Source organism: Electrona antarctica, assembly GCF_951216825.1.
Source record: "Electrona antarctica genome assembly, chromosome: 18".
NCBI classification, from domain to species: Eukaryota; Metazoa; Chordata; class Actinopteri; order Myctophiformes; family Myctophidae; genus Electrona; species Electrona antarctica.
The window spans coordinates 8,360,469-8,388,461 of record NC_136799.1 but is presented as its reverse complement, the minus strand read 5'-3'; the positions used below and the strand labels follow the sequence as shown (position 1 = coordinate 8,388,461).

The 27,993-nt window shown below is 43.7% G+C and overlaps 2 protein-coding genes across 4 annotated transcripts; one reads left to right on the top strand and one right to left on the bottom strand.

The window, feature by feature from the left end:
* The first annotated feature begins 118 nt into the window (after positions 1 to 118).
* Positions 119 to 26,058, top strand: pabpc4 (poly(A) binding protein, cytoplasmic 4 (inducible form)). 3 transcript variants are annotated; one of them, XM_079528119.1, is made up of 15 exons: positions 119 to 851; positions 6,280 to 6,473; positions 7,231 to 7,346; positions 10,276 to 10,415; positions 12,207 to 12,301; positions 13,905 to 14,042; positions 14,143 to 14,238; positions 14,686 to 14,955; positions 16,530 to 16,620; positions 17,568 to 17,660; positions 18,839 to 18,969; positions 20,805 to 20,895; positions 22,546 to 22,676; positions 23,396 to 23,506; positions 25,533 to 26,058. In XM_079528119.1, the coding sequence occupies exons 1-14, from the start codon at positions 656 to 658 to the stop codon at positions 23,495 to 23,497; spliced, it is 1,884 nt and encodes a 627-aa protein (XP_079384245.1). In that variant the 5' UTR covers positions 119 to 655; the 3' UTR covers positions 23,498 to 23,506; positions 25,533 to 26,058. The 3 variants fall into 3 exon arrangements, with proteins under 3 accessions (XP_079384245.1, XP_079384244.1, XP_079384243.1); XM_079528118.1 differs by having other exon boundaries at positions 25,498 to 26,058; XM_079528117.1 differs by having other exon boundaries at positions 23,396 to 23,510; positions 25,540 to 26,058.
* Positions 26,059 to 26,889: 831 nt separating this feature from the next.
* On the bottom strand, positions 26,890 to 27,993 carry LOC306941756 (pseudouridylate synthase 1 homolog; the record flags this gene model as incomplete). Its single annotated transcript, XM_079527400.1, has 1 exon — positions 26,890 to 27,993. One exon carries the CDS (start codon positions 27,991 to 27,993, stop codon positions 26,890 to 26,892), a length of 1,104 nt encoding a protein of 367 aa, XP_079383526.1.

Below are 27,993 nucleotides of genomic sequence, written 5' to 3'. Positions count from 1 at the left end.
TTTTTCCTCTCCCCTACACCCAAGTTTGACCCTGCATGTGTTTCCTCTGCGCACCGCTCTCTCTCTCTCTCTCACTATAAAGTGCCCATGCCTTTCTCGCGCAGTCTCTTTCCCCGGTCACAAAACAACCGTGAGTGTCTTAACTCACCGTTCTTGAAAAACTTAAGAAAAAAAAAATCATAAAAAAATATAAAATCTCCAAAAAAACCTTCATAAAAATAAGTACCGTAATATTAAAAAATAAAATAAAAAAAATACAAATGTAAAAAAAATTGCAAAATCTAATTTTAAAACAAAAACAAGGAACAGGAGGCCTCGGGATTTTAACCGAAGTTAATTGGCGTCTACTACTCTACTTTATAAAGGCAAGAAACCCTTAAGCAAATACGCCAAATTATCCCGTAGCCTATATATTTTTTTCTCTCTCAGGCTTGTCATGTCTTTTCATTCTTAATTCAACAAAACGCGTGGAAAACCTCTACAGATCGGCGATCGGAATCGGATCCGTTCACCGTTTAGGACGGTCACACTTATTACGCACGGATTTTTTTTGGATTGTGGAATAATCACCGTTTCTCTGGCTGGATTTGTTTGTTTTTTTTGAGGGGAGGAGAGCGAGCGGCGCGTTTCTACTAAATAGTGAAGTCCCCGAGTTATGAACACGGCCACAGCGGGGAGTTATCCGATGGCTTCTCTATACGTTGGCGACCTGCACCCAGACATCACGGAGGCTATGCTGTATGAGAAATTCAGCCCAGCCGGACCGGTGCTGTCCATTCGAGTGTGTCGGGACATGATCACCCGGCGCTCTCTCGGATATGCTTATGTGAACTTCTCCCAGCCCGCTGACGGTAAGGAAGGAAGAACAAACACAGAACATGCACACATTGATAAATATTCAAGTATCTGTGTATGTAATGCAGCCTTATATGCAGTCAGTGGCACGGATTATATAGGCTATTAAACTGAACAGCAGCTGGAATACATGCAGCTGCTGCATTAAATGTTTTGGTTTGGCAGTTGGCACTGATTTGGCACACAGCATAATAGCCTGCTCACCTTGAGCAGAGTTGAAAATATGAAACATTATTGCCTCGTTAATTGTTAATGCAAATGAATGCTAATTTATGCAACGTTCAAATCAAGTGGCTGTGTGTGTGAGTGTGTGTGTGTGTGTGTGTGTGTGTGTGTGTGTGTCTCACGTACATGATTGGACGTGCATGTTCACTTCACTGTAAATGCCACTGATGTCACGTTAGAAAATGCATGGCGAAGGAAAGTCAATGTTTTGCCATTTAAAGTGCACTAAAGAGTTCTGCATTGTTTTACTATTTTACAAATATTGTTTTTACTTCTCTCGTTAAGCCACATTTGAGACTAGCTTTCTTTGAGACATGGAGGCATTATAGCCAGAGAATGAAGCATGACAATTGTCATTTTTTTTTAGAGTAACCATTTGACCCATATACAAGTGCATGTCCCAGTTCCTGCACGCTGCAGTATAATGCTAGGCTGATGAGCACACAGTACAGTTTAGTTTGTCATGTATGCTTGACATTGTGTTGAAAACCATGTCCTCTTAATATGTAGGCCTACCATGTTTTTCACCTCACAGTAACACTGCGGTTGTTGTGTGCAGTTCAACTTGTATAGCAGTTAGTTTCCTGTCAGCCTAACCCAAAATGACCCATTTCTGCTCCTATTTAAAGGGCCACTGAGGGATAATTCTGTAGTGAAATTAATTCCCCTTGCTGCTGTACAGTACAACTACAGGTACACACACAGTAACAGGCACAGCTGAACAATAGCGCTTGTGTTTGTCACCCTGGCATGACATAGCCTACTGTATGTGCGTGTCTAATGCAACGATAACATGCTTTGTTTAGTTAACTCTCAACCTTGCGTTTGAATCAGATCACAAAACTAAATGAACGTCATTATCGTTCAGTTTGTTTACAATGTACGTAATTACTTGTCTACTTGTTAATTACAGTACTACAGTACAGCTGACACAGGTCTTAACTGCCGTGGTATCCATCTATTCGCAGATGTGTGTGTAATGTTGATCAATTCAACATAACTTGTTGGTAGACGTCAATGAAATCCTGGGGGGGGGGGGGGGGGGGGGGGGGTCATGAACTATATACAAACAAAACAACGCACTAGGGCTGATATTATAACGCTGTTGTGATATGAGACTACGGGCTGTATTTTGCGTGTCTTAAGTACCAGGTCTTATGACTTAACTTAAGACCTGGAGGCGTGGTCAATGCTCTTTGGCCACTCAGAATAGCCAAATGGCATTGATCACGCCTCCAGGTCTTAAGTTAAGTAATAAGACCTGGTACTTAAGACACGCAAAATACAGCCCTACTAGTCACAAAGTCTGGGATTTTGCATATCGTAATATTGTGATATGACATAAGTATTGCCTCTTCATGGTGACGCTTGAAGCCCTATTTTTATACAGGTACTTCATTTTCAGAAATAACGAAAATAGCCGATCCACAATCCCACGACGCGGGGCATTGCGAGCGTGTAGATCTGCTATTCAATAAAAAAATGTAAGCAGTTTGAAAAAAAAAAAAAAAAAAAAAAAACCTGACTTAGTACAATATCGATATCAAGGTATTTGGTCGAGAAATATCGTGATATAATTTGATTCCATCCATATTGACCACTATAGCCCTACATTGCACTCGGAAGACGAATGGTTTGTTATTTCAGTGCTATTAGTAGAAGGTGTTTTCTCTGTTTTGGGGACCATCAAAGCATTGAGCAACAATGGGCGAGCGCCCTATCTGCGGAGTCACCCCCCCCCCCCCCCCCCCCCAAAAAACAAAAACAAAACTGTACACGGCGTGGGGTTTTGGAGCTGTTGTATCAACATTACACACCTGTCACATCTCATCTGTACTCGAGCCCGTTAGCAAAACCTGTGGCAATGACTGGGTTACAACTGACGTGCATTCATTCCAGGGTGAAGGTAATAAGAGACACAAGAGACCATTTGTTGGCAGTTTTTTAGAGGTACAGACATGGGGGGATGGAAACGATTGGGTGTTACATGAAGCTACATCGTGCTGTTATAGAGCAATGCTAAGCTGAAAACACGTATTTATAGTCTACAAGTCTATACAAACTATAGACGTGTAGATAGTTGGTGTATAAGTTGTATCTGTATTCCGCTAAAACTGATTTGTGTCTACTAGTTGATGTCAGGCCTCCAGATTTCATACCTATAGACAAGCGACTATAGTCCTAGCAGGTTTATCATTTATTTTGGATTCAAATGGTGCCATATGTGAGATGGTGATTCTTGTTGAATGTGTCTCTCCACTAGAATGCCCACAGCTCACAGTCCATGCCAGCACATACCTCTCACATGACAGGACCCCTCTCTAAATATAGATCCTCTTTCAGGCAGCCCAAAGTTTGCCTGTGCATTATTATAGTATCTAAACATTTGTCTTAATAAGACAAATTTATTAATAAGATAATAAAAGTCTAGATGACAGGCATGGTTTGGTTATCAGGGGGTTTGGCGTGCGGTTTGCTGTGATCCATGACTTGGTTCTAACTTCTAAATGATGAAGCAAAGAGTTTGACATGATATTATAACTCAAAACCGTCATCATTGTATTGCAGTTGAAGTCTGTCTGTGATCTTTGTTGTATTTTCTTAAATCAATCTTAAATCAAGAAGCCCTGTCAGAACCTTCCAGAGCCAGGCCCACATGCGTGTGATTGTCATCACACGCACCTTCTCTGGAGCACATGCGAAGTACAATTGCAGGGCAAACTGCTGATGCCAGCAGACACAAGGCAGCTCCGTTTTGTTTACCAGACATTTTTAGCTGGAAAGCCCTCTGTGTGTGTGTGTGTGTGTGTGTGTGTGTGTGTGTGTGTGTGTGTGTGTGTGTGTGTGTGTGTGTGTGTGTGTGTGTGTGTGTGTGTGTGTGTGTGTGTGTGTGTGTGTGTGTGTGTGTGTGTGTGTGTGTGTGTGTGTGTGTGTGTGTGTGTGTGTGTGTGTGTGTGTGTGTGTGTGTGTCACTGTGGAGTAATCGAACAAAAGGACGCTCACTAGTTGGCATTCGTGCCCAGTTGGACAGAGAGAGAGAGAGTGCGCCATACAGTGCATGGAGAGAGAGAGAGAGAGAGAGACACAAACAGAAGAATAGGAACTGATAAAGTAGTGTGTTGTTACAAATAATCACACTAAACTGGGCTTGGAAGAGAATTGCTAAGTTAGTACTATGGATCACTAGTATATCTTAGACAAAAGTTTACGATTATTTCTACATTATAATATAGTGTCAATTAATTCCATCTATCCAATGGACCAGTAGCCCGCCACATATCCCCAAAGCTTTGTCCAGCCTTTGTAAGGCCTGGCTGGGCAGCATACTGCAGCCCATCATGGGTGCCCTGAGTTGAGTGAGAGGACCATGTGCTCGCCCCCCGCGCAGCTGCCCCGACACTGACACAGCTGCTCCGTGCCGCATGGTCTACTACCATACCGCGTTTTACTATACCTCCCACGTGTCTCTCGATAAGGGCCAGAAATTGGGATTCACCGGCATGCCGACATCATGCAAGAGCACCGAATCTTTTGTGTGACATTCCACTGCAGCATTATCTTCTAAGATAGGCTGCAAGGAGGTCTAGTGACACTAGACACAGTCTAGTGTCATGGGCTTTACACTCCAGTTTGTGATGTTTTAGTTAAAAATCATAGAAGAGCTGTGGTATGATCACTGGTGACTAGTTTAACCACCTAAGGCAATTCTATTTTGGGCATGTCGAAAAGATTAAAATATAATAATTATATGTACTTTTTCTATTTCAAAAGTAGTTCACAAATTGTCAAGATGCGATGCGTTGTGAGATCTGTAGAAAAGAAGACATTTGGGCTTTAAAAACTGCCTGAAAAATCCATAACTTTCATATCCTATACCCGGGTTATACCGTGGGAAATTTCTACCTTTGAGCTAATAATACTCAAACAACATTTGGGCAGAAGAGGAATTGCATTTTGAGCAATAGGCTACATTGCTGTCGACCAGCAGTGGTCCTAGCCGACGACACAGGACACATATTTCTCAGAAGAGCAGGTCGATAGATCAGCACTACTACAACCACCTCCACTGCACAGTCAGTACTTGCATTGTACTGACTGTTGCGCCCTTTCTTGGTCCTTTTGTTGCGGTGGTCTCAAAAACATAAAGGAGAAATGGCAGAAAAAGACTCGCTCGCCGCATAAATGGTTTAAATAAGACTCCTTAGACAGAGACTTAAGAAAATAGAATTTCTTTGTATTGATCCTCAGCAGCTGAGCCTGATTCAGAGAAGATGAAGTTCGCCACACCGGTCTTGAGCTCCAAACTTTTATTTAAGGAAAAGAAAACAACGTTTCGACCCCTTCGGGTCTTCGTGTGATCCACCCATATAGCAGCACTGACGAAGGTCCCCAGGACCCAAACATTTGCTATAGTTTTAACCTCATTGAGCACGTTAGTACACACGTTAAGTTGTTAAGATGCAACTTATGTGTTGGTGGGTATAAAAGTGTGTTGCACAGCACAATGCATAGGCCATGAGTGTGCATATCACTGACAGAGATACTTAGTAACTAAGTATCTCTGACAGTGATATGCAACTAAGTCTTAGTTGACACCCTTCCTTACCTCTGTGACTGCCCCCCTCCCCCCCATTCCCAATACCCTACTTTTACATCTACTCCACTATACATATCTGATCCAAATATTGTACGTCTACTCCACTACATTACATTGTAGATTTTGATTATTATTACATAACATACATTTACCACTTCAGCCCTATATACATTTTGGACAGAGATTATTTTTATACATTTAAAAACTTGAAATGGGACATTCTGCACAATGAATACAATGAATTTTTTTTTTAAATGTTAGTTTTTTTGTGGCTTTCGCCTTTATTTTATATATTTTATGGAGGAACAGACAGTAGGCTGACAGGAAATGGGGAGAGAGTGGGGGAAGACATGAAGTAAAGGCCGTCGGGATCGGGAGTCGAACCCGCAGCACACTGCCAGACTGGGTTACCAGCCAAGGTGCCTGGACCACTGAGCCATGGCCCAGGCCCAATGAATACTTTTACTTTTGGTATTTAAAGTACATTTTGATGCCAGTACTTTGTACTTTTACTTGTGTACATTTCCAGACTTTTACTTAACGTAACTATTTTCTACATTGATTCTTTTACTTAATTAAAACATGTGAGTACTTTTTCCCAGCGGAGAGAGCCCTGGACACCATGAACTTTGACGTGGTGAAAGGGAAGCCGATCAGGATCATGTGGTCCCAGAGAGACCCCTCCCTCAGGAAGTCCGGGGTGGGAAACGTGTTCATCAAGAACCTGGACAAGTCCATCGACAACAAGGCTCTCTATGACACCTTCTCTGCCTTCGGGAACATCCTCTCCTGCAAGGTACGACCACCAAAACACACAACGTCACTGAAGGGCCATGAACACTACAGGTCCACAGGGTTTCTCAAAGTGGGTGCTGCTGTGGCACCCTAAGGGAGTGGTTCCCAAACCTTTTAATGTCAAGGACCCCCAAATTAAACAGAAAGGTAGGAGCGCACACCAAGAGTAGGGAGGTGCTGACCACGGGAGATAAACTTTAAAATAGAAAGGAGAGGTCGCACAACTCGTAGTCCCGATGCCAAAAAACGTTTTATTTACCAACGTTTCGACAAACAGGTTGCCTTCATACCCTGGAGAAGGCAACCTGTTTGTCGAAACGTTGGTAAATAAAACGTTTTTTGGCATCGGGACTACCAGTTGTGCGACCTCTCCTTTCTATTTTAAAGGACCCCCAAATTGACACTCATTAGCCCCCATTAGAAAATATATGGACCCCCATAAGAGAAGATTTTTACGGCTCTAGCATTCTCAACCAGTGTAATTTCACTGGTTGACCCTAACGGGTCCATTTGGTTCCATTTGTACACTCTCAGAGTTACAGACCCATAATGGTACATTTGGTTCCAAACTATCATTTAGCTGGGGACCCACTGGAACTCTCTCAAGGACCCCTGGGGGTCCCCGGACCCCACTTTGGGAACCATTGCTATAGAGGAGATTCCGTCATTGGCTCTTCGTGAAGGAACTACCGTATAAGGTAGTATGCTCCTCGTTATCCTGTTTGTTAGTGATGTCAGTCTCGTCCTCTCCGGTCCAGGTGGTCTGTGATGAAAATGGCTCCAAGGGCTACGCGTTTGTTCACTTTGAAACCCAGGACGCGGCTGACCGCGCCATCGAGAAGATGAACGGCATGCTTCTGAACGACCGCAAGGTGTGAGTATCCAATCATCCCTCACCGGGAGAGCAGTTTCGGGAGGAGGAGTGCACCTCGAACTCCATTGTTTTACTCTCCGTTTTAACCACTTAGACTCTCTAAACTTAGTAACACGGACCTCAGTTTGCACTGTAACCAGTGTGTTCTTCAAATCTCTCTGCCAAAATAATAAAAAGCTGATCTACAAGCACACGTTGTGTGTTTGTGGAATGGCTGTTTTTGCCGAATTGTTCCCCCCAGAATCTGGATGCTGGGGTTCAAGTGGTTAAAGTGTCATCCTTTGTTTCAGCGTCTGGTCCTAACTATCGCTGGTAAAAGAAAATGTAATAAACACATAAATAAATAAATAGATGAGAAAAACAAGGATTGGTGGAGTTTCCCTCAAGGTGCATAACCACATGACATGTCAATACATGGTCTCTAAGATATCAACTACAAAGACAACGCATGACCTTTAAATGATGCAATCATGCGAAGGCGTTGCTTGTCAACAATAACTAGTAATAACGCATGCAGAGCTTGAACATCAATTCCCTGTTGGCAGGTGACACCGTCGCACTACTTGTATTAGTAGTAAGTAGTAATGGAGTACAACTTTGGCTTTATGGCGAAGACGCCTGAACTGCCGTATGTGTTCCGTCAGACTGACATGAGATGTGGTTAGAAAGTGTCTATGTACTGTAACTTGTTCATCTGTTGTCATACCTTATTGTGAGTCTTGCATTGTTGTTGAATGATAAGGGTTTTTGTGTGTGTGTGTGTGAATAATACAACTAACCAGCAAGAGTTCTTACTTTGAGCAGCTTTGAAAAATAAAATAAAAGTTGAAACAAAGTTGAACGTGAACGTACATAACAACAAAAGAGCAGGGGTCATCAATATTGACGTCGTACACGGACAAATGTATCCGTGGCAAAGACTTGGCGTTGTCTGTGGCAAATTTTAGTTCTTATTTTTTACACACCATTATAATGTTCTTATCTTGATCATAATACCCAATTATTGAATGTCGAATATCCAGGTTTTCCACTAGTACTAGTGGTTCTCACTATGGAGGCACATTAGGAGTCCAGCAGTCCACTAGTACTAGTGGTTCTCACATTAGGAGTCCAGCAGTCCACTAGTACTAGTGGTTCTCACTATGGAGGCACATTAGGAGTCCAGCAGTCCACTAGTACTAGTGGTTCTCACTATGGAGGCACATTAGGAGTCCAGCAGTCCACTAGTACTAGTGGTTCTCACTATGGAGGCACATTAGGAGTCCAGCAGTCCACTAGTACTAGTGGTTCTCACATTAGGAGTCCAGCAGTCCACTAGTACTAGTGGTTCTCACTATGGAGGCACATTAGGAGTCCAGCAGTCCACTAGTACTAGTGGTTCTCACTATGGAGGCACATTAGGAGTCCAGCAGTCCACTAGTACTAGTGGTTCTCACTATGGAGGCACATTAGGAGTCCAGCAGTCCACTAGTACTAGTGGTTCTCACTATGGAGGCACATTAGGAGTCCAGCAGTCCACTAGTACTAGACCCCCTTAACTCTGAGGCCCCTTTTCCACCGGTTGGTTCCCAATGGGAACCGGTTCAGTTCTTTTTGGTTTTTAGTCCATGAGCCAGAGCTCCAAAATTGAAACGTTAATTATGAATTGAGTGGGCAAAACCATACCTATATTAGATTGTTATCACCATTAAACTTCCCCAATTGAGTACTTACACGAAGACAATGATTTATTGTATTACACATTTTACATTTTTAAATATGCAAATGAGGCATTATGTAGGAAAATATGCAAAATAATCGAAAATATGAAAATGCTACTACTGTGGAAGGCTTATCATGTATTAATTTACTTGTATTGATCCTATAAACAATTTAATATAGGGTGTAGTTTGCCCACCAATTTTGGAGCTCTGGCTCATGGACTAAAAACCAAAAAGAACTGAACCGGTTCCCATTGGGAACCAACCGGTGGAAAAGGGGTCTGAGAGCGTACCAATGGAACCAAATTGACCCGTCATTTGAACACTCTCAGAGTTTCAGATCTGTTATGGTCATTCAGGGCTATAGCTCTTTAGGTATGTATGTTTGTGGATTTCTTTTTATATAGTGACAAAAGTCTCCACCACAATCCAGCTTGGCGATGATGACCCCTGCAAAAGACAGTATCTTTTTTTCCCCTACCAGATGTGTTGTTTTTTGTGTGTGTCCATCTTTCCACCACCATGCCGGTTGGCCTGCCTCAGAGTGTGTGTGTGTGTGTGTATAACCAAGCTTGTGTGTTTTAGTGACAGATGGAAAGCAGGAATGCATACTGGATGGCGGAGTGGGAGAGGTCGTCGTAGCAAGGTATATAAAGACCATTTGGTCGTCCTCAGCTTTCCTTTGTCCTGCGGGCCTCTTTCCCTTCATCCCCTTCCCATCAACCTCCTCCTCACCAAGTCTTGGACCAGGAACTATAAGATGGTCGTCACTCACTGTGCTCTCTCTCTCTCTCTGTGTATAGCATGCCTACTTATTTGCCTGCCTCTGGTGATATTTATTGTTATTAACAACAGCTACGTGGTCGTTCATCGTTTTCTTTTATTTCTTTTATCCTGCAGTCTCGTACAGAGTTGTGGCTGTGAATGTCTCGTGAATGTTGTTTGTCCTTATATGTTTTTTATTTTTGCAACGGAATGGAAGCACATGTTGTAAGCGGTGTGGCGCGGTCAGGTCTCCCTCTGTGTCAGTGTGGTGAACACCTACCCGCCGCATCGGATGCCTGGTTTAAAGCCAGTCTCTTTAGATTGAAGATGGAAGTCAAGAGAGATGAGTTCTGGGTCATCTTGCTCTTGTTGTTGTGGTTGTTTTTTGTTGTTCCAGACTGTTTTTGTCTTTATAATTCTGTTTTTGTAAGAATGTGCGTTTGCCTCTCTGCCCTCGTCTTCAGGTTCGTGGGTCGTTTCAAATCTCGCAAGGAGCGCGAGGCGGAGCTGGGGGCGAAAGCCAAGGAGTACACCAACGTCTACATCAAGAACTTTGGTGATGACATGAACGACGAGAGGCTGAAGGAGCTCTTCGACAAATACGGTAAATTGAAGGAACATTTTGCACCCGCATTATTTTTCACCACCGCGTCATTCGCAGCACCGATACGGTTGCATACCAGTGTTGATTTCGTCGACTAATACTAAGACGAAAAATGTTTTTTTCACTGACAAAAACTAACTGGAAACTAAATGAAAACTAAGCCATGATGGTGACTAAAACTGAGACTAAATATATTGACAATTTCATCAACAAATAAAAACTAGACTAAAATGTAAGGAAGGGACTGGTGGACCATAGATCCAGTATAAGTCCAGGTCTTAACTTGGTTGCATGCTGAAAAATAGCAGTTGTGAGCTTGTAGATCGGCTATTTTCAGCAAGTGTAAAATCTGCCATTACGACGGCATCAATGCCATTTAGCCTGAGACCCCCTGGAACTCCCTCAAGGACCCCTGGGGACCCCACTTTGGGAACCACTGGTCTACTCTACACAGTACATGCTCTCTGTGGTCTAATACTGACACTTAGTGGACATTTTAAGCAGTGCGTTCTCCTTAAAGCCATGTAAGTGACATTGTTTTGTTAGAACGGAAAGTGCTATGTTCAAATTCTAATCATTGCTATGAGTTTATCCAATAGCAGGGGTCTCCCTCCCCGTCTCTACAGCTTTTGAAAGAGAAAATAAATGGGTTGCCAATTTGATCCAATCAAGAGAGATCAACCATTTGATCAGGTTCAACATTTGATCAGGTTCAAACTCCTGTTTTTTCTGCTCGTTTCTTTGTGTCATCACTTCCAATTTCACTTGTTTATCGATATAATCTGTAGTGTAATCAGAATCGGCCATAAAAATACCATATCGGTATCGGATTGTACAGATTATTTTCACTGATATTGATGACGCAATAATAATGTGACCGTCAATGGCTAAATTCTACAGTTAATTTGTATACTCATCTCATTCAGGAAAAAGAGTATATTTATCGATTGATTGAATACTTTTTTTTAACACTTTGGGCCAAACCCCTATAGGGCCTAGGCTTGTTTCCATTGTGGTCCTCTGTATAATATTCGAATCGGTCAGAATCGGCATCGGCAGATATGTCCCTGCATGCAAATGATTCATAATCGTGCACCCCTACTTGTTTATCCAGTAACCTGTATAAGTTCTCTCTCCTGATTGGATAAAAGTGGTATCCCGACTTGAAAATGCATTTTCTGTTGACTGTAAAGTGAACAAACACTGCAATGATCAGAATATTGAGAAACAAAAAAACATATTAGCAGTAATTATATCAGTTGGATTAGAGCTGTCTGCAAGTGAAGGAATGCCAGTTCTTTTTAACTACCAACTGTGTTGATTTTGACAGCATATTATAGTCAAAATCATAATCATAGTCTTTTGAATAGTTTGCATTTAGTTTTACACATTTTAGATTTGAGTCGACTAAATCTACAGTTGATTTAGTCGACTAAAATGTATTTTGGCAGGCCTTGATTTTACATTGTTGAAAATAGCCGATCTACATGCTCACAGCGCGTCGCAGCGCGACAGCTATTTTCATAACATGCCAACCAAGAGTAAAATTACTTATACTTACTAATACTAATACTGGATCTCTTGTCCACTAGTCCCTTCCTAACATTTTAGTCTAGTTTTTTATTTGTTGACGAAATTGTCAATATATTTAGTCTTAGTTTAGTCATCATAGGTTAGTTTTCATTTACGTTTCCATTTAGTTTTTGTCTGTGAAAAAACAACCTGTGTTGATGAAATCAATTAGCGCTAGCTGAAACGTTGTGAACCGCTGTTCCTCTGTGACGTCTGCAGGTAAAACCCTCAGCGTTAAGGTGATGACAGACCCCACTGGCAAATCCAGAGGCTTTGGATTTGTGAGTTACGAGAAACACGAAGACGCCAACAAGGTAATTAATGTGCAACAGCTGCAACGGAGTCATGCATATTAGTTTGTCTCCGTCAGGCCGAAGGCGTGGCTGAGACTATGGCCCAATCCCAATTGCCTCCCTCAAGCCCTGAGCCCTGAACCCTCATTGACTTTAGTGATGTCAGCTGTAAGTGCTTGAGGGTGAGAGGCTGCAAGGGCTCCAAATTGTTGTGAAAGAAATGGGACAGCACTTTGAAGATGAGTCCGCCATTCATGACACTTTGCATCACTTTATAAAAACTGCCCTTATTCACAGCCAGTGCCTACCTACATGCTTCGCCTATTTATACATGTCTATCACGTCTATTTTAGTATTTAAGCTGATCGTTTTATTATTAGTTTCATAAATACACTTTCCTGTGTGATAGGGGTTGTAATATTAATATATAATAATATGCATTATAAATTGCATTTCCATATTATTTTACTTTGCTCATCAGTCATTTCTCATCATGTTTCCCTTATTATTATTATTATTATTGTTATTAAATATATAGCCTATCCTTCCATTCCGTCTCCCTTTGAGAACAGTGAGAAAGCGCTATTGTGTTTGTTGACATTCCAACCGCGATGCATAACTCATTTGCATACTTAAATGATTGACGTTCGGAGGATCCCCCTCATTCCCCTGGTAACGCTATGAACTGTGGGTAATTTATTTGCCAAAGTCAGCTAAAGTCAGCATCGATGCTGACTTTGGCAAAGGGCACATAAAGGGGCGGAGCTGAGCCCTCACTGACTTACCGATTTCAAATGGGACATCCCTCAAGCCCTCGCAGACTTCACATGAACGCGCAGCTAAGTCAGTGAGGGCTCATTGAGTCAGCAAGGGAGCGGATTGGGATTGGGCCTATGTGTTCGGCTTTTCGCCCCCTTGTCTGTCGGTAGGTCCGATCGGCATGAAACTTTGCATGCATGCATACCCCTTGGATGCCAAGTAAAAACCTCTGCCCAAAATGTTTCACGTCGGCCCGTTAAATGTTTCTAATTAGCCCTTCGCTAAATCCCACCCTGTCAATGTTATTTTGCATGGCTGTGTTGTTGAACATATACACGGCTTAACGTCGAAAAGGTTACAGGACTCACCCACCCAGGTGATGGCAATAATACTAATGAGCGTAGTCTTACTGTGCAACATGAAAACTCCTGTCGGGTGGTCGTTAAAAGTTGATTTCTCCCTCTGTCATTTTCTCGTATTTCTAGTTAATTTAAATAATGTCATGCAAATGTGTCCAGTCAGTGCATAGCCTACTGCAGGCCTGGTTGACTAGATTTAGAAGACACTTTGATGCTCTTGCTACTGAAATGATTGATTATTTATATGGAGAAATCCCGTCATTTAACATGCATCTCAATGGGGGAGAAGGAGAGCTTGCCCTTGTCTCCTCACTGCTAACGTGCCTATTGGACAAGGGCGGGTTGGGGAGGGACTTGGCAAAGGGCTAATTCCAGCGTGTTGTTACAGTATGTTCACACGGGGTGCATACTTAGTTGAGTGCATACTTGTAGGACTGGTCTAACCAATGACTCGTCTAAACCAAAAACTGTCTAAACTAAAGTACTGCACCCGTTCACACCCACAGGCTGTGGAAGACATGCATGGCACGGAGCTCAACGGTAAGACCGTGTTCGTTGGCCGCGCTCAGAAGAAGATGGAACGCCAGGCGGAGCTGAAGAGAAAGTTTGAGCTTCTCAAACAGGAGAGAATCAGTCGCTACCAGGTCGGCAGACTGCAGGAATACATCGTTGTTTTTTGGTGTTTTTGAAACATGAGAGGTGTATTCAGTGCAAATCACGACCCATGTCTGGGTTTGTTTTCAGGGAGTTAATCTTTACATCAAGAACCTGGACGACACCATAGACGACGAGAAACTGCGCAAGGAGTTCTCTCCGTTTGGGTCCATTACAAGTGCTAAGGTGTGTGTAATGACATCATAACTCCAGCATGTCGCCATATCGGGCATTTTAGAAATCACAAGCCTTAGGCTACCTTAACCACAGTAATCCTGGTGCCAAGAAGAGCCTAAAGGCCTACATTCTCTAATTCAGTGGTTTCGAAACTGGGGGTCTAATATTACATAAACAATCACACCCGTGTGAAGTGAGGGGCACTCTTATCATCACTCGTCATCATACATCATTTAATTCTGGCCAATCACAATTTGCGTCCTCACTTTTGCCTTCAATGGTTTTGTTTACACAGACCCTCAAAGCTGGACATAGGAGGGGCTAGCGGCCCTCGAAAATAGGCAAACATATTAGCGAATACCCAATCTACAAGCTCACATTGAACTGTACTGTCTGTGCTTTTTTGGCAAACTGTTAATAAAGTATTCATTCAATCAATCAATCTATCTCTTCTAGGTGATGCTGGAGGAGGGTCGCTCCAAGGGCTTCGGCTTTGTGTGTTTCTCGTCCCCGGAGGAGGCCACCAAGGCGGTGACGGAGATGAACGGCCGCATCGTGGGCTCCAAGCCGCTCTACGTGGCGCTGGCGCAGCGCAAGGAGGAGCGCAAGGCCCACCTCACCAACCAGTACATGCAGCGCATCGCCGGCATGAGGGCCATGCCCGCCAACGCCATCATCAACCAGTTCCAGCCTGCCAGCGGCTACTTCATGCCCGCTGTGCCACAGGTGCGTGCGTGTGCGTGTTTGTGTTGTAAAATTATGTTGTTGTTGCTGCGAGAGTGAGGTCTAGCCAACACCAACTCAGGATTCCTGGATCGCTGCCCTCCACAAATTCCTATCCAACATCAGGTTCTTGAGCTCTGCAGTGTTGTCAGCCAAGCTGTCGCGCCGCAGCACGTCTACATAGGTCGTACGCTTCTTTCCCCTCCTGGCTTTGCCCTGGAGGGGCAACGCTGGAGGGGCAAAGGGTATTTTTTAAATTATAAAAATACATTTATATATATGTAAAATATTCCAGAGGAGAGAAATGGAAATATCATGATTTCTTTATTGTAATTCTCCAAATCAGGTGTAGTCTTTTAACAGGTTTAGTGCCCAAGACGTTCCCACACGACAGGGCAGTTGCTAGGGAACGCCTGGTGCAGCGCTCTTCGACATGTTTTGCCCATGCGCCGCGCAGCCTTGTTTACGGCACGACAAAACTGTCTATTCTCTCCAAATCTACGGCGCTCTGCATGGCTTTGATCAGGACGGCGATGTTCTGTCCTCATTTCTCATAACGGCGGCGGTGGCTCAGGGGTAGAGTTCCCGGATGGTAACCGCAAGGTCGCCAGTTCGAACCCGGGCTCCCCCAGAGTTAGTGTCGAAGTGTCCTTGAGCAAGACACTGAACCCCTAATTGCTCCTGATGTGCTGGTTGGTACTTTGCATGGTTTCTGCCGCCATTAGTGTGTGAATCTATGTAAAGCGCCTTGGATAAAGGCGCTATATAAATGCACCATTTATTTTTACCATTTATTTCTGACTCACCCAAGCATCTCGTTTGGAATATTAACGCTTCTAAAGAGAGATCAGATGACGTAGCGCGTGGTATTAATGGAACATTATAACCTCCCGCCCCTCTACTAGCATACGGTTATGCACAAGCACCACATTGTCCTGTCGGCTTTTAGTGAGAGACAATGAGACATAAAACAAGGCATTGAGAACAAGGCACAGATGCAAACCTGAGTGAGCAGCACCCTCTGGTGGGCAGACTGACAAAATGCAGTTTTTGATTGATTGAAATATTTATTAACAGTTTGCAGAATTACGGTACATTTCAAGCACAAACTCAATACCGTCAGCCTCATTACGATGGCTTTGCAGCTCAACTAAAAAAGATAACCTAGTAAGAAACAAAACACTGTCAGCAACAAACGGAAAGACATTGTTAAAGTGTGCGTGTGTGCGTGCGTGCGTGCGTGCGTGCGTGCGTGCATGCGTGCGTGTGTGCGTGCGTGTGTGTTTTAACCCATTCTGGACGGGAACCCGTTTTGGTGTTTTAACTAAGCATTATTTAGCTATTGAAAAATAGCAGATCTACAAGCTCATAACGAGCTTGTAGGTCTGCTATTTTTGAAAAATCGTGACAATGTGGCACAAATCTTTGAATATATATTCTTCCAGAGGACTTCGACGTCAGGCCTAAAAAAAAAGTTAAAAATATAAAGAGACAAAGCAGGTCTTGCATGGTGCTGAAATGAAAGTATGATTCTATAAAAATTACAATATATATATATATATGTTTTTGTCCCCCAGGCCCAGAACAGAACCACTTACTATGCACCCAATCAGATGGCCCAGATGAGGCCCAACCCTCGTTGGCAGCAGCAAGGTGGGAGGGGTCAAGGTCAGTGAGATCATGTGATTTCTTTAAATAATCTCTCTTTGACATAAACCATGTGTGATGTGTTCTAGAAACCAGTGGTTTTCAACCCTTTTCATATCAAGGTCCATTATTTATTCGGCGTTGGAGCCACGGAAACACCATTTGAAGAGATCTTAGCCTCTCCAGATCCACAACTACGAATATTTTGTTATCGTTGCATAAGATTTTGTCCACAATTTCATGCTGTATTGATGTTGGTACCATTAGGAGAGGTAACAGGGAAACGATCAAAATAACAATTCTTCCACAGTCTCTAATTGTGTAGACTTCTTGTAAATTAAGTAATGCAGACGTTTAACAATTTATACTCTTGAGAGCGTAAAATGAATGTGTCCATTGGTTTAATTTTACACTCGAGTCGAGTTAAAGATCTAATAAGGGTCCATTTGGTTACCAACTCTCCGTCATTTAGCTGGGGATCACCTGGAACCCCCTCAAGGACTACCGGTGGTCCCCGGACCACTGGTTGAGAACCACTGTCCTAAATAGTATAATGTTATGGTATTTTAATGCCCTCTGAAGCCCTATTTATACTTCATCATCGTGCAGAAATACTATAGCGTGTACAAAGCTCACAGCGCGTTGTTGTGCATGCGACACATGCGTTGTTCATGTGTGTTTTCATTTAGAGCATTTTATATACGTGTGCAACAATCCATTTATAAACCACATTCAACGTGGCATCCCTATTTTGAGAATGTCATTATAGGCGAACATTTTCAAACATTTTCTGTATTTGCCCTCAAATAAATAGTGAAATATTGATCTAGCTAGCCACGTGACACATTGAGAGCTTGCAGATCCACACGTTTTGCTCTTTTAGAAGTCTTATTGTATTATTGCTATTGTAACTTATTTATCTTTTGCCACACCCTATGTCTTTCTGAAATTACGCCGCTGCTCCAAAGGATTCCAGGGAATGGCCAACTCCTTACGCCAGCCAGGTCCACGCGCCAACATGAGACACATGGCTCCCAACAGCACAGCGCAGGGCCCAAGAGGTGTGTATCTGTACATCTGTAGCAGTTTCCAACTCCAATGCTGAATTCACACCAGCAGCAGTGTTGATCTCTACCGATCTGGTTTCCCTCTAAGGGCAGATTCACACTATGGTCCCGGTGAGCGCACTCGGGACCATCTGGTCCCGAGTGCGTTGGCAGATGTTGTGGTAGTGTGAATGCTGCGTACCGTTCACCCAACCGTTCGGGGCGACTGTGGCTCAAGAGGTAGAGCAGGTCGTCCAATGATCCATGGGTCGGCGGTTCGAATCCCGGCTCCTCCTGGCTACATGTCGAAGTGTCCTTGGGCAAGACACTGAACCCCAAATTGCTCCCGATGTGCTGGTTGGTACCTTGCATGGCTTCCGCCGCAATCGGTGTATGAATGTGTGTGTGAATGGGTGAATGTAATGCACAATCTATGTAAAGCGCCTTGGATAAAGGCGCTATATAAATGCACCATTTACCATTTACCATTTAACCGTTCTTGGGACCGCATAGAGGTAGTCTCGGGAGTCTCCACGGATTCGGAACGCCTCAATGTGAAAGCATTGAATACATTTGAATGAAGTGTACTCGGGTGGCTTCAAACCGATCTGTAGAAACCAATGAGGCTACAGTCTATCTATGGTGTTTACAAAACCTTTGAAACGCCCACCTTCGTGTGAACGCCTATTCCACGCTTTGTCGGTCCAGGCCACGCTTTGCTGGCTCCTGCTGCAGCAGAGAAAGCAGCGGTTGCTCCTCACCATAAACAACGCATGGAACCGCACCACTTTCTCTAAAACGTGGAAGTGGCATACCGCTGCCGGTGTGAATTTGGGTATCTGTGAGATTCAGCTACAATCTATAAATGTTGAAGTACTTTATGATGAAGTATACTTTTTCCTTCCAAGTTCATCCATTTGTCATACAAAGTTTATGCAAGTTTATGTTTTTTTTTTAATGGGATCGCATTGATTATCAGCTGCTTGATCTTAAGAATGAAGCCACCTGGTGGATGACCACATGTGCATCCATCGCCCACACAATCCCAATCCGGTTGGATTCAGGCTGGAGAGCATATCTCTTCACTGATTTAAATAAGCTACTCTACTACCTAAATATAAATCAAAGCAGAACTCAAGTGATTCAGGTAATACCATACAACCATGTGCTCCTTATCCCCTCCCGACCTCTAGGTGCTGGCCAGACCATGGGCCCGCGCCCCTCCATGGGGGTCCCTGGCCCCCGGGCCATGCCACCCTACAAGTATGCCACCAGCGTCCGTAACCCCAACCCCCAGGTGGTGCAACCTATTGCCTTGCAGCAGGTATGTACTTAACCCATTTTGGGCGGGAACCCCTTTTGGTGTTTTAAGCATTATGTTATACTTTAGCTATTGAAAAATAGCAGATCTACAAGCTCGTAGGTCGTACAAGCTTGTAGGTCTGCTATTTTTCAAAAATCGCAAAAATGTAGCGCAAATCTTTGAATATATATTCTTTCAGCGCAAACGTTTTCAACTCAAATCTTTGCTTCTGGGGGGTCCCTGAAACAACATATTTTCAGATGGGCGTCGGTAGCCAATTACATATAATTCTGGGGGTCCTTGACATGAAATAGTTTGAGAACCACTGATATAGAAACAGGTTTTTCAGAAATGGGTTAAAGCAGGGACTCCCAACCACACCCGTGTGAAGTGAGGGGCGCTCATCGTACAAATTTATGTCATATTTGGCGGACATTTTACCAGTACCTAATTTCTCCTTTCATCGTCAATGGCAAATACGAGACGTGAGGGGACAACATTTGCGTCATATTTGGCGGACATTTGGCGGACATTTACTCACCATGGGGTGAGTAATCGATAGGGGAAAAGAAAATCACACCCATGTGAAGTGAGGGGCGCTCTTATCATCGTACATCATCATACATCGTCTCATTCCGGCCAGTCACAATTTGCGTCCTCACTTTTGTCATTAATGTTTGTGTTACGCAATGTTTGTGTTTACACGAACACTCACAATTGTCCACTCATTGTCAATGGCGTTTAATGTTTGTGTAGGACAAAGTTTGTGTTTACTTACACACTAAAAGCTGGACATAGGAGGGGCTAGTGCTAGGGATGGAGCTTGTTACATTTTTGAGTGGTGTAAACCACTCCTACAACTGGCTTTGTTAGTTTACGTGTCTGTCTGTCTGTCTGTCTGTCTGTTCGTACCAAAAAATGAGCATGGTTGTTACGGTCACCCAGTTCACCCGGGTGTGATTTCATTACGTCAGACATTACGTCAGACCACAGCTGATCAGGCTATATAAGACCTTACACCACTCAGTTCACACGGGTGTGATTTTATTGATAACGAGCACCTTATTAATCAGGCTTATCGAGCCGGGTTCTTATCAAGCTTTTTCTGTTATTTTGCGGAAAGACAAGAGACAATAAATTCTGAACAGAACCAGTATCTTTTACCATCGGGCCTTCAAATACAAAACCTTTCTAACAGACGGAACCAAATGGACCTTTTTTTACCAGTAAAGTAATATTAAAGAAACTGTTAACTGGTGTGCCGTCACTTTAAATGCGGAATTTTGTTTACCCGGGCAGTGCTGGTTTGCAGGTATCAATACACTTTTAGAACAACATGTAGCATGGATGATTACATTTATTTCTTGATCGCCTCTTGCCTTGATTGTTTAAACATGACATCATGGGCCGCTATTCTCGATAACAGGCTTGATAAGCCCAAAGCTTATTGATAACGGGTACTCAATAAGCTTATCGATCAGTTATCGAGCTCCATCCCTAGCTAGCGCTCTCATTTTGGAGGTGAACTATCCCTTTTAAAGAACAGTCACATAATTAATTTCTTCCTCAATCAATATAAATCCTTTTCCTCATGGTTTTCCCTCCCCCTTCTCCTCGCCCTCCTCCTCCTCCTCCTCCCCCCTCCCCTCCTCCTCCTCCTCCCCCTCCTCCTCCTCCCCCCCTCCTCCTCCCCTCCCCCTCCTCGCCCTCCTCCTCCTCCTCCCCCCTCCCCTCCCCCTCCTCCTCCTCCCCCCTCCCCTCCCCCTCCTCGCCCTCCTCCTCCTCCTCCTCCCCTCCCCCTCCTCCTCCTCCTCCCCATCCTCCTCCTCCTCCTCCTCCTCCTCTGTGCGTTCCAGACTCAGCCAGCCGTGCACGTTCAAGGCCAGGAGCCTCTCACGGCCTCCATGCTGGCTGCCGCGCCTCCGCAGGAGCAGAAACAGATGCTGGGTAAGAGTTATACATAAGTAGAGTACATTACAGAGGAAGTACAGTATATTGCACTAGGGTAGTGGTGTTCAACCCTTTTCACATCAAGGTCCATTATTTATTTATGAGCCACGGGACACCATTTGATGAGATTTAGCTAGCCTCTCACTCAGACCCAAAACAAAATCATACATCATCATACATCGTCTCATTCCGGCCAGTCACAATTTGTGTCCTCACTTTTGTCATTAATGTTTGTGTTACGCAATGTTTGTGTTTACACGAACACTCACAATTGTCCACTCATTGTCAATGGCGTTTAATGTTTGTGTAGGACAAAGTTTGTGTTTACTTACACACTAAAAGCTGGACATAGGAGGGGCTAGTGCTAGGGATGGAGCTTGTTACATTTTTGAGTGGTGTAAACCACTCCTACAACTGGCTTTTGTGTGCAGAAAAAAATGAGCATGGTTGCTATGTTCAAAATAATTTCTGACGTAATTAAATCACACCCGGGTGAACTGGATGACCGTAGCAACCATGGTCATTTTCTCTGCACAGAAAAAGCCAGTTGTGAAATCACATCCGGGTGTGATTTCATTACGTCAGATCAGAGCTGATCAGGCTACATAATACCTTACCTTATTTCATTACGTCAGACATTACATCAGACCACAGCTGATCATGCTATATAAAACCTTACACCACTCAGTTCACACGGGTGTGATTTTTATTGATAACGAGCACCTTATTAACCCATAATGTTAGCATTATGTTATGCTTTAGCTATTGAAAAATAGCACATCTACAAGCTCGTAGCGCGCCACCGAGTGGCGCGCTACGAGCTTGTAGGTCTGCTATTTTTGAAAAATCGAAGAACGACTGACATAGAAACTTTTTAGCTTTTTCAGAAAACTGTCAGGATGTAGAAGACATTTTTCAAAATGTTGTCGTCGTTGGATAGGATTTGTGTTGATGTGGTGATGAGGTAGCCATAGGAGAGACACCAGGCAAACATTGATCAATTCTCTAATTGTGTGTAGACTTCTTGTAAATTGGATTGATGGAAATTAGCATGTTTTGCTAAATCTGGTATATTTACACTGCATTTTTAATGTAATATTCATCAATATACACTGTCCCGACCAAATAAACGAATAATAATGAAAAATTAAGTAATGCCAGATGTTTTACAGTTGATCTGGTAATGACTGATTTTATACTTGCTTCTTGGTTGCATGCATTACAGCACCCGAGCGCAACCAAACATAAAATGACTTTACTACTGGATCTCTTCTCCACTATAGTCCCTCCCTAACATTTACTGGATCTCTTCTCCACTATAGTCCCTCCCTAACATTTTAGTCTATTTGTCAACGTATTTAGTTTTAGTTTTAGTCATCATAGCTTAGTTTTTATTTAGTTTTCGTCAGTAAAAAAAAGGTACTGGACGAACATTTTTCGTCATAGCACAGGAATGTACAGTTCAATGCATGGTCTGCTAAGAGGATTTAAACCCCACGAAAGCCTATGACTTGTTTCCATTGGGGTCCTTCATATTCAATTCATAGGAAACAAAGTTAACAAAGATTTCAGTCATGAGATTATTATTTTTTTCCTGCTTTAATCCATGCGTGTGTCTCTTGGGTTTTGTGTGGCGTGCACAAACAGGCGAGCGTCTGTTTCCTCTGATCCAGTCGATGCACGCCAGCCTGGCGGGGAAGATCACCGGCATGCTGCTGGAGATCGACAACTCTGAGCTCCTGCACATGTTGGAGTCGCACGAGTCTCTGCGCTCAAAGGTAGGCTCACCTAGCCTGGCTAATAAACCAGACTAATATCACACAACACTGTCGCGGTGTATTAGTCTGGGCTGGCTCCACTTGGATTTCATTTCCCGGGGGGCGGGTTCATACAATGTCTCTTTGACGCAATTGGTCAGAGCTACTGTCAGTCAAAAGGTCTCAAGCATTGAACGTCACTGTACCAAAGCCCGCCCATATTGCATACCGTGTCCCGATTGGCCCGACCTGTTCTCGGTTGTAGGAAAGAGGCGTGCTACTGAGCCTCGCCAGACCGTAATCCGCTGGTAGGCAATTTTTTTTTGCCAACGGCTGATTCGGTCTGGTTTATTAACCAGGCTAAGGCTCACCATCACGAGTCTCTGCGCTCAAAGGCACGCTTTTGTTGTCGTTGGTTGAATACCATATTTGTCCACAATTCCATGCATGCTGTGTCGATCGATGTTGGTACCATAGCGGAGATAACAGGCAAACGTTAATCAAAATAACAATTCTTCTAGATTCTCTAATTGTGTAGACTTCTTGTACATTTTGTAACGAAGATGTCTAACAATGATTTAACTCTTCAGTTACTGGTCCATTTAGTTTCGTTTTACGCTCTCAAGAGTTAAAGATCTATGAGGGTCCATTTGGTTACCAATTCTCCGTCATTTAGCTGTGGGCCGCCTGGAACCTCCTGATTGAAAACCCCTGTGTTAATGGGTTGTGTTGTTGTGTAGGTGGAGGAGGCGGTTGCAGTGCTGCAGGCCCATCAGGCTAAGAAGGACGCCACGCAGAAGGTCAGCGGCGTCACCACAACCACGACTGCTGCTACCTCCTGATGTGCAAGGGTGGGTAACTTTGATGATGGAGAGACCCACTATATCTACACACTCACTCCAGAGGGCCACTATATCTACACACTCACTCCAGAGGCCCACTTTATCTACACACTCACTCCAGAGGCCCACTATATCTACACACCACTCCAGAGAGCCACTATATTTACACACTCACCCCAGAGAGCCACTATATTTACACACTCATTCCAGAGAGCCACTATATTTACACACTCACTCCAGAGGGCCACTATATTTACACACTCACTCCAGAGGGCCACTATATTTACACACTCACTCCAGAGAGCCACTATATTTACACACTCACTCCAGAGGGCCACTATATTTACACACTCACTCCAGAGGGCCACTATATTTACACACTCACTCCAGAGAGCCACTATATTTACACACTCACTCCAGAGGGCCACTATATTTACACACTCACTCCAGAGGGCCACTATATTTACACACTCACTCCAGAGAGCCACTATATTTACACACTCACTCCAGAGGGCCACTATATTTACACACTCACTCCAGAGGGCCACTATATTTACACACTCACTCCAGAGGGCCACATTGCATATATACATACTGTCGGGCAGAACTTTTTCCGTAATTAATGCCATACTTCGTCATTCTACGTCACACAAAAGTAGCAAAAATAGCCCATCTACAAGCTCAAAGCGCGTTTTGAGCTTGTAGTTATGCTATTTTAGCAATTTTGATAGAATTCGTTTTTGATAGAAAGTATTTTTAATTTAATTACAAATGCATTTAGTTGTACTTAATTACTTATGTTAACTTTTTGAACTTAAATACAAATACATTGGACATAAAAAAAAGACAATAAAAGTGTAATACTAGTCATTAAGCTACTAATATAGACTGAAGTAATTAAAGCATGTTTGCATGTTTTGAATTGTAACAGCTGAAATCAATAATACAGTATATGAGTTTTCCGATATTAACCCTCATTAGGTGAAGGTGAGGGCCGCCAGTTGTAACCTGACTCCGCCAGATGGGGCAGCAGAGAGTACACTGGGTTCCCCCCTCCGAGCAGGAGGGGGGAACCCAGTGTACTCTCTGCTGCCCCATCTGGCGGAGTCAGGTTACGCCAGTTGCCCAGGTATATGGAGTGATTTATTTAACCTGGAATCCAGGCTGACTCGATAGAGCAGGGATGTCAAACTCAAATACACAGTGGGCCAAAATAAAGAAATCGGTCGAGGTCGAGGGCCGGACTGTGTTTCAACACACGGGCACGGTCATGAGGACGTCCCAGGCAAACAGCAAAAAAGTAAATGCATTTAAAACTGAAAATGCATTATTATTAAGCTCAGTTTCCTGTTCTATGATCCTCACCAAGCACTGACTGGTATGTGATATGTGCCAATGCACTCGCAGTGAATTGTCGGACTTGTAGTATTATGGTGGTCCGTGCAATATACCAGAGGGCCAGTTCTAATACTAATTAAATATATCCCGCGGGCCAAAGATAATTCATCCACGGGCCTGATTTGGCCCCCGGGCCTTGAGTTTGACATATATGCGCTAGAGTCAACGCTTGGTCTATTCGCGTCGCTTCTCAGCCTGGGAAGCTTCCGCTTGAGCCCAATTTCCGAACGTCACCCGTTGCGTTTATAGGCACGTCATTTGCTGATTGCAGATCACAGCACCAATCAGAATCCTCCGTGCCGGTGTGATCGAAACCGCCCCTTTCAAATAGGAAGACTCCCAGACCGAGAGGCCAGGTGAAAAAAAGCAAAACGCTGAATGTAGCGAATCAGTCTAGATCCCTGGCCATCTCATCGACATGCTGGCTAGTGCTGGACATTTTAGTAAAAAGAATAGTTTTGGACATAAAATAAAATGAGCGGACACTAATATTACCAGAAACACAAAGAGCTAGCCCTGAATGACAAATGAAACCAAATTTGGTTCCATTTGTACACTCTCAGAGTTCTGGGAGTCAGTAAAGGTTTTGTTTGTTGTTTCAGGAGGCGAGGATAGGAGGACACTGCACTGTCCCCAGTCACCAGTCACCTCTATGGGGAGAGAAGGACACTGCACTGTCCCCAGTCACCAGTCACCTCTATGGGGAGAGAAGGACACTGCACTGTCCCCAGTCACCAGTCACCTCTATGGGGAGAGAAGGACACTGCACTGTCCCCAGTCACCAGTCACCTCTATGGGGAGAGAAGGACACTGCACTGGCCCCATAGTCACCAGACACTTCTCCAACAAAATACACACAAAAAAAGAAGAAAGAAAAAAACAATTAACCTGAACATTTTGAAAAATATTACAGTACTTAATTTTCTTAGTTCTGTAATAGTTTTAAACTGAATACCAAAAGCAATAATGCAAATTGAGGGGCTTCTCTCTCTCATTTTGTGGCTAAGGAAGGAGACCCTTTTTCTATCTGGAAAATGAGTTTCACTCTTATTTCTTTTGTTTGAAAGATTTTAGTTTGATTTGATTTTAATTGCTGGATTCCTCCACCCCATCATGTTATCATGGATGTGTGGTATTCTCAATAAATGGATGATCAAAGATAACCTGTTTGTTTTGTTTGTGTCCTTAGTTTTACATTTTCACATGGGTGGGCTGCGACGCCACATTTTTAGAGCATGGATTACCAGGATTACTGCATGTGTTTTGTGAGGGTACCTACCCTACACACAGACAGGCCCTTTCGCCAACCCCGCCTCGGGTATTAGCCCTGATGGAGGAGAGAACACGCCCCAGTGCCCACAGATTCCCCATCAGGAATTGACCCGGGACCTTCTAGCTGAGGCGACAGCACTACCGACTGTGCCACCGTGTCCCCACGTGCTTATTTCAATTATCAATATTGAAAGCGTTCCAGCTGCCACAGACGAAAAACAGTCTAAGTCCACACTATTGATCCATAATGTATAAATGATAAATAAGGGTTCAGGACAACGAGGCCTTTTCGTGGAGGGGTCAGAATGAAATTTGGACTTAGACTGTTTTTCGTCTGTGGTACTCTTATTGAACAAACATAGTATACTTGTCTTGACTTTAACACAGGGTTTGGCAAGCGTTTTTGGCATGAAGTGCCATGTTTTAATTTTCTTGATGGTATTTCCAACTGTTTTTGATTGTCCATGGGTTATAGGCCTACATAACATAATATAACATTTAGAAATATTTTTGCATTAGGATGTATGATCTGATAATTAGACTAGCAACAACCCACCTATGTCCCAGACTCCCCACTGTCCCCAGTCAGTGTTAGGATTTTGAAGTATAGAATTGTGTGCAGATATTTATCACGAAATTGACATTCTTGACAATAATTTCATACAGAATAAGTCAGCGGCAAAAGATCTGCGAAGATGCTTATCTATGAATCAGGAGAAGACCTAATCTGATCCTTTACCCTCATCTTCATCATGCTGTTTCTGGTCCTCTTCCTGCGTAGAAGTAGCCTCAAAGTCATGACAAGGAAGTGTGGCCATCCAGCTAACCATGGAGCCTTCTTGGCATTCAGTCTCCACAATGCTCGGATAGATGTGGTCCTCCTTGAAGGTCTTAATTGCCTCTTCCTCTTGGCTCCATTCGAGGCGCTCATGAAGGCCGTCCCCTCCAAAGCGTTGGTTGTACCTGTCAAAATGTACCTTTTCCAGAACCAGGCCCAACCCAGGAGCCTTGGGAACATCGACCTTATCCTCACCCCAGCTCCGCTCCATCACCTCCTCCTTTGCGTAGCCCTTGATCACGGCAATGATGAGGCCGATCATCTTGCGAATCTGATGCAGCATGAAGCTCTGGCCTCGTACCACGATCACACAGAATTCAGCACCGCTACGATTGAATGGCTGACCACAAGACATCTCAGTGATGTAACGGCGGGCACTGGGGTCTTTTGGTCCTTTCTGAGAGGTGAAATTGTGGAAGTTATGAGTGCCCTTGTAGAGTGCAAAGAGACGGTTAACCCTCTCAAGTGTCTCTGGTTCCACGCGGAAGGCAGCAGAATTTTGGACATCATAGTCCTTTGGGGCAAATGCTACCGTGGGGATTATGTACGAGTATGTGCGAGCATCACAATTGTTTTTGGAGTTGAAGCCCTGGGTCACTCGCTTAAATCCAAGGACTTGAATCTGTGGCGGCAGATTCTCATTGATCTTCTTAACAATGTCTTCAATCAACCACAGTTTGAGAGACACGACTTGGCCAGCTGCAGACACACCCTTATCTGTTCTGGCACATCTTTGGAAAGACATTTTCTTCATATCATCGCCATGATTGTCAGGAATGCAGCCCGACTTAATAAGGGCAGAGACCAGGTCATCTTCAATGGTTCTAAACTGTATGCTCCCAGTGTTTCTCTGCATTCCGTAGAAGCCCTTCCCAGAGTATGCCAAAAGGAGAACCACTTTCTTTTTGGGATATTTCTTCTCATCATCAGTGTTCTCCAATTCTGCCTTGCATCTTTTAGTGTAATGCTCATGCTCAGAAGAGTCCAT

Coding starts and splice junctions, on each gene's coding strand:
- pabpc4 (XM_079528119.1), top strand. CDS start 656: ATGAACACGGCCACAGCGGGGAGTTATCCGATGGCTTCTCTATACGTT. Junction 12,302..13,904: donor AACACGAAGACGCCAACAAG/GTAATTAATGTG, acceptor TCACACCCACAG/GCTGTGGAAGACATGCATGG. Junction 20,896..22,545: donor GGAGCAGAAACAGATGCTGG/GTAAGAGTTATA, acceptor GTGCACAAACAG/GCGAGCGTCTGTTTCCTCTG.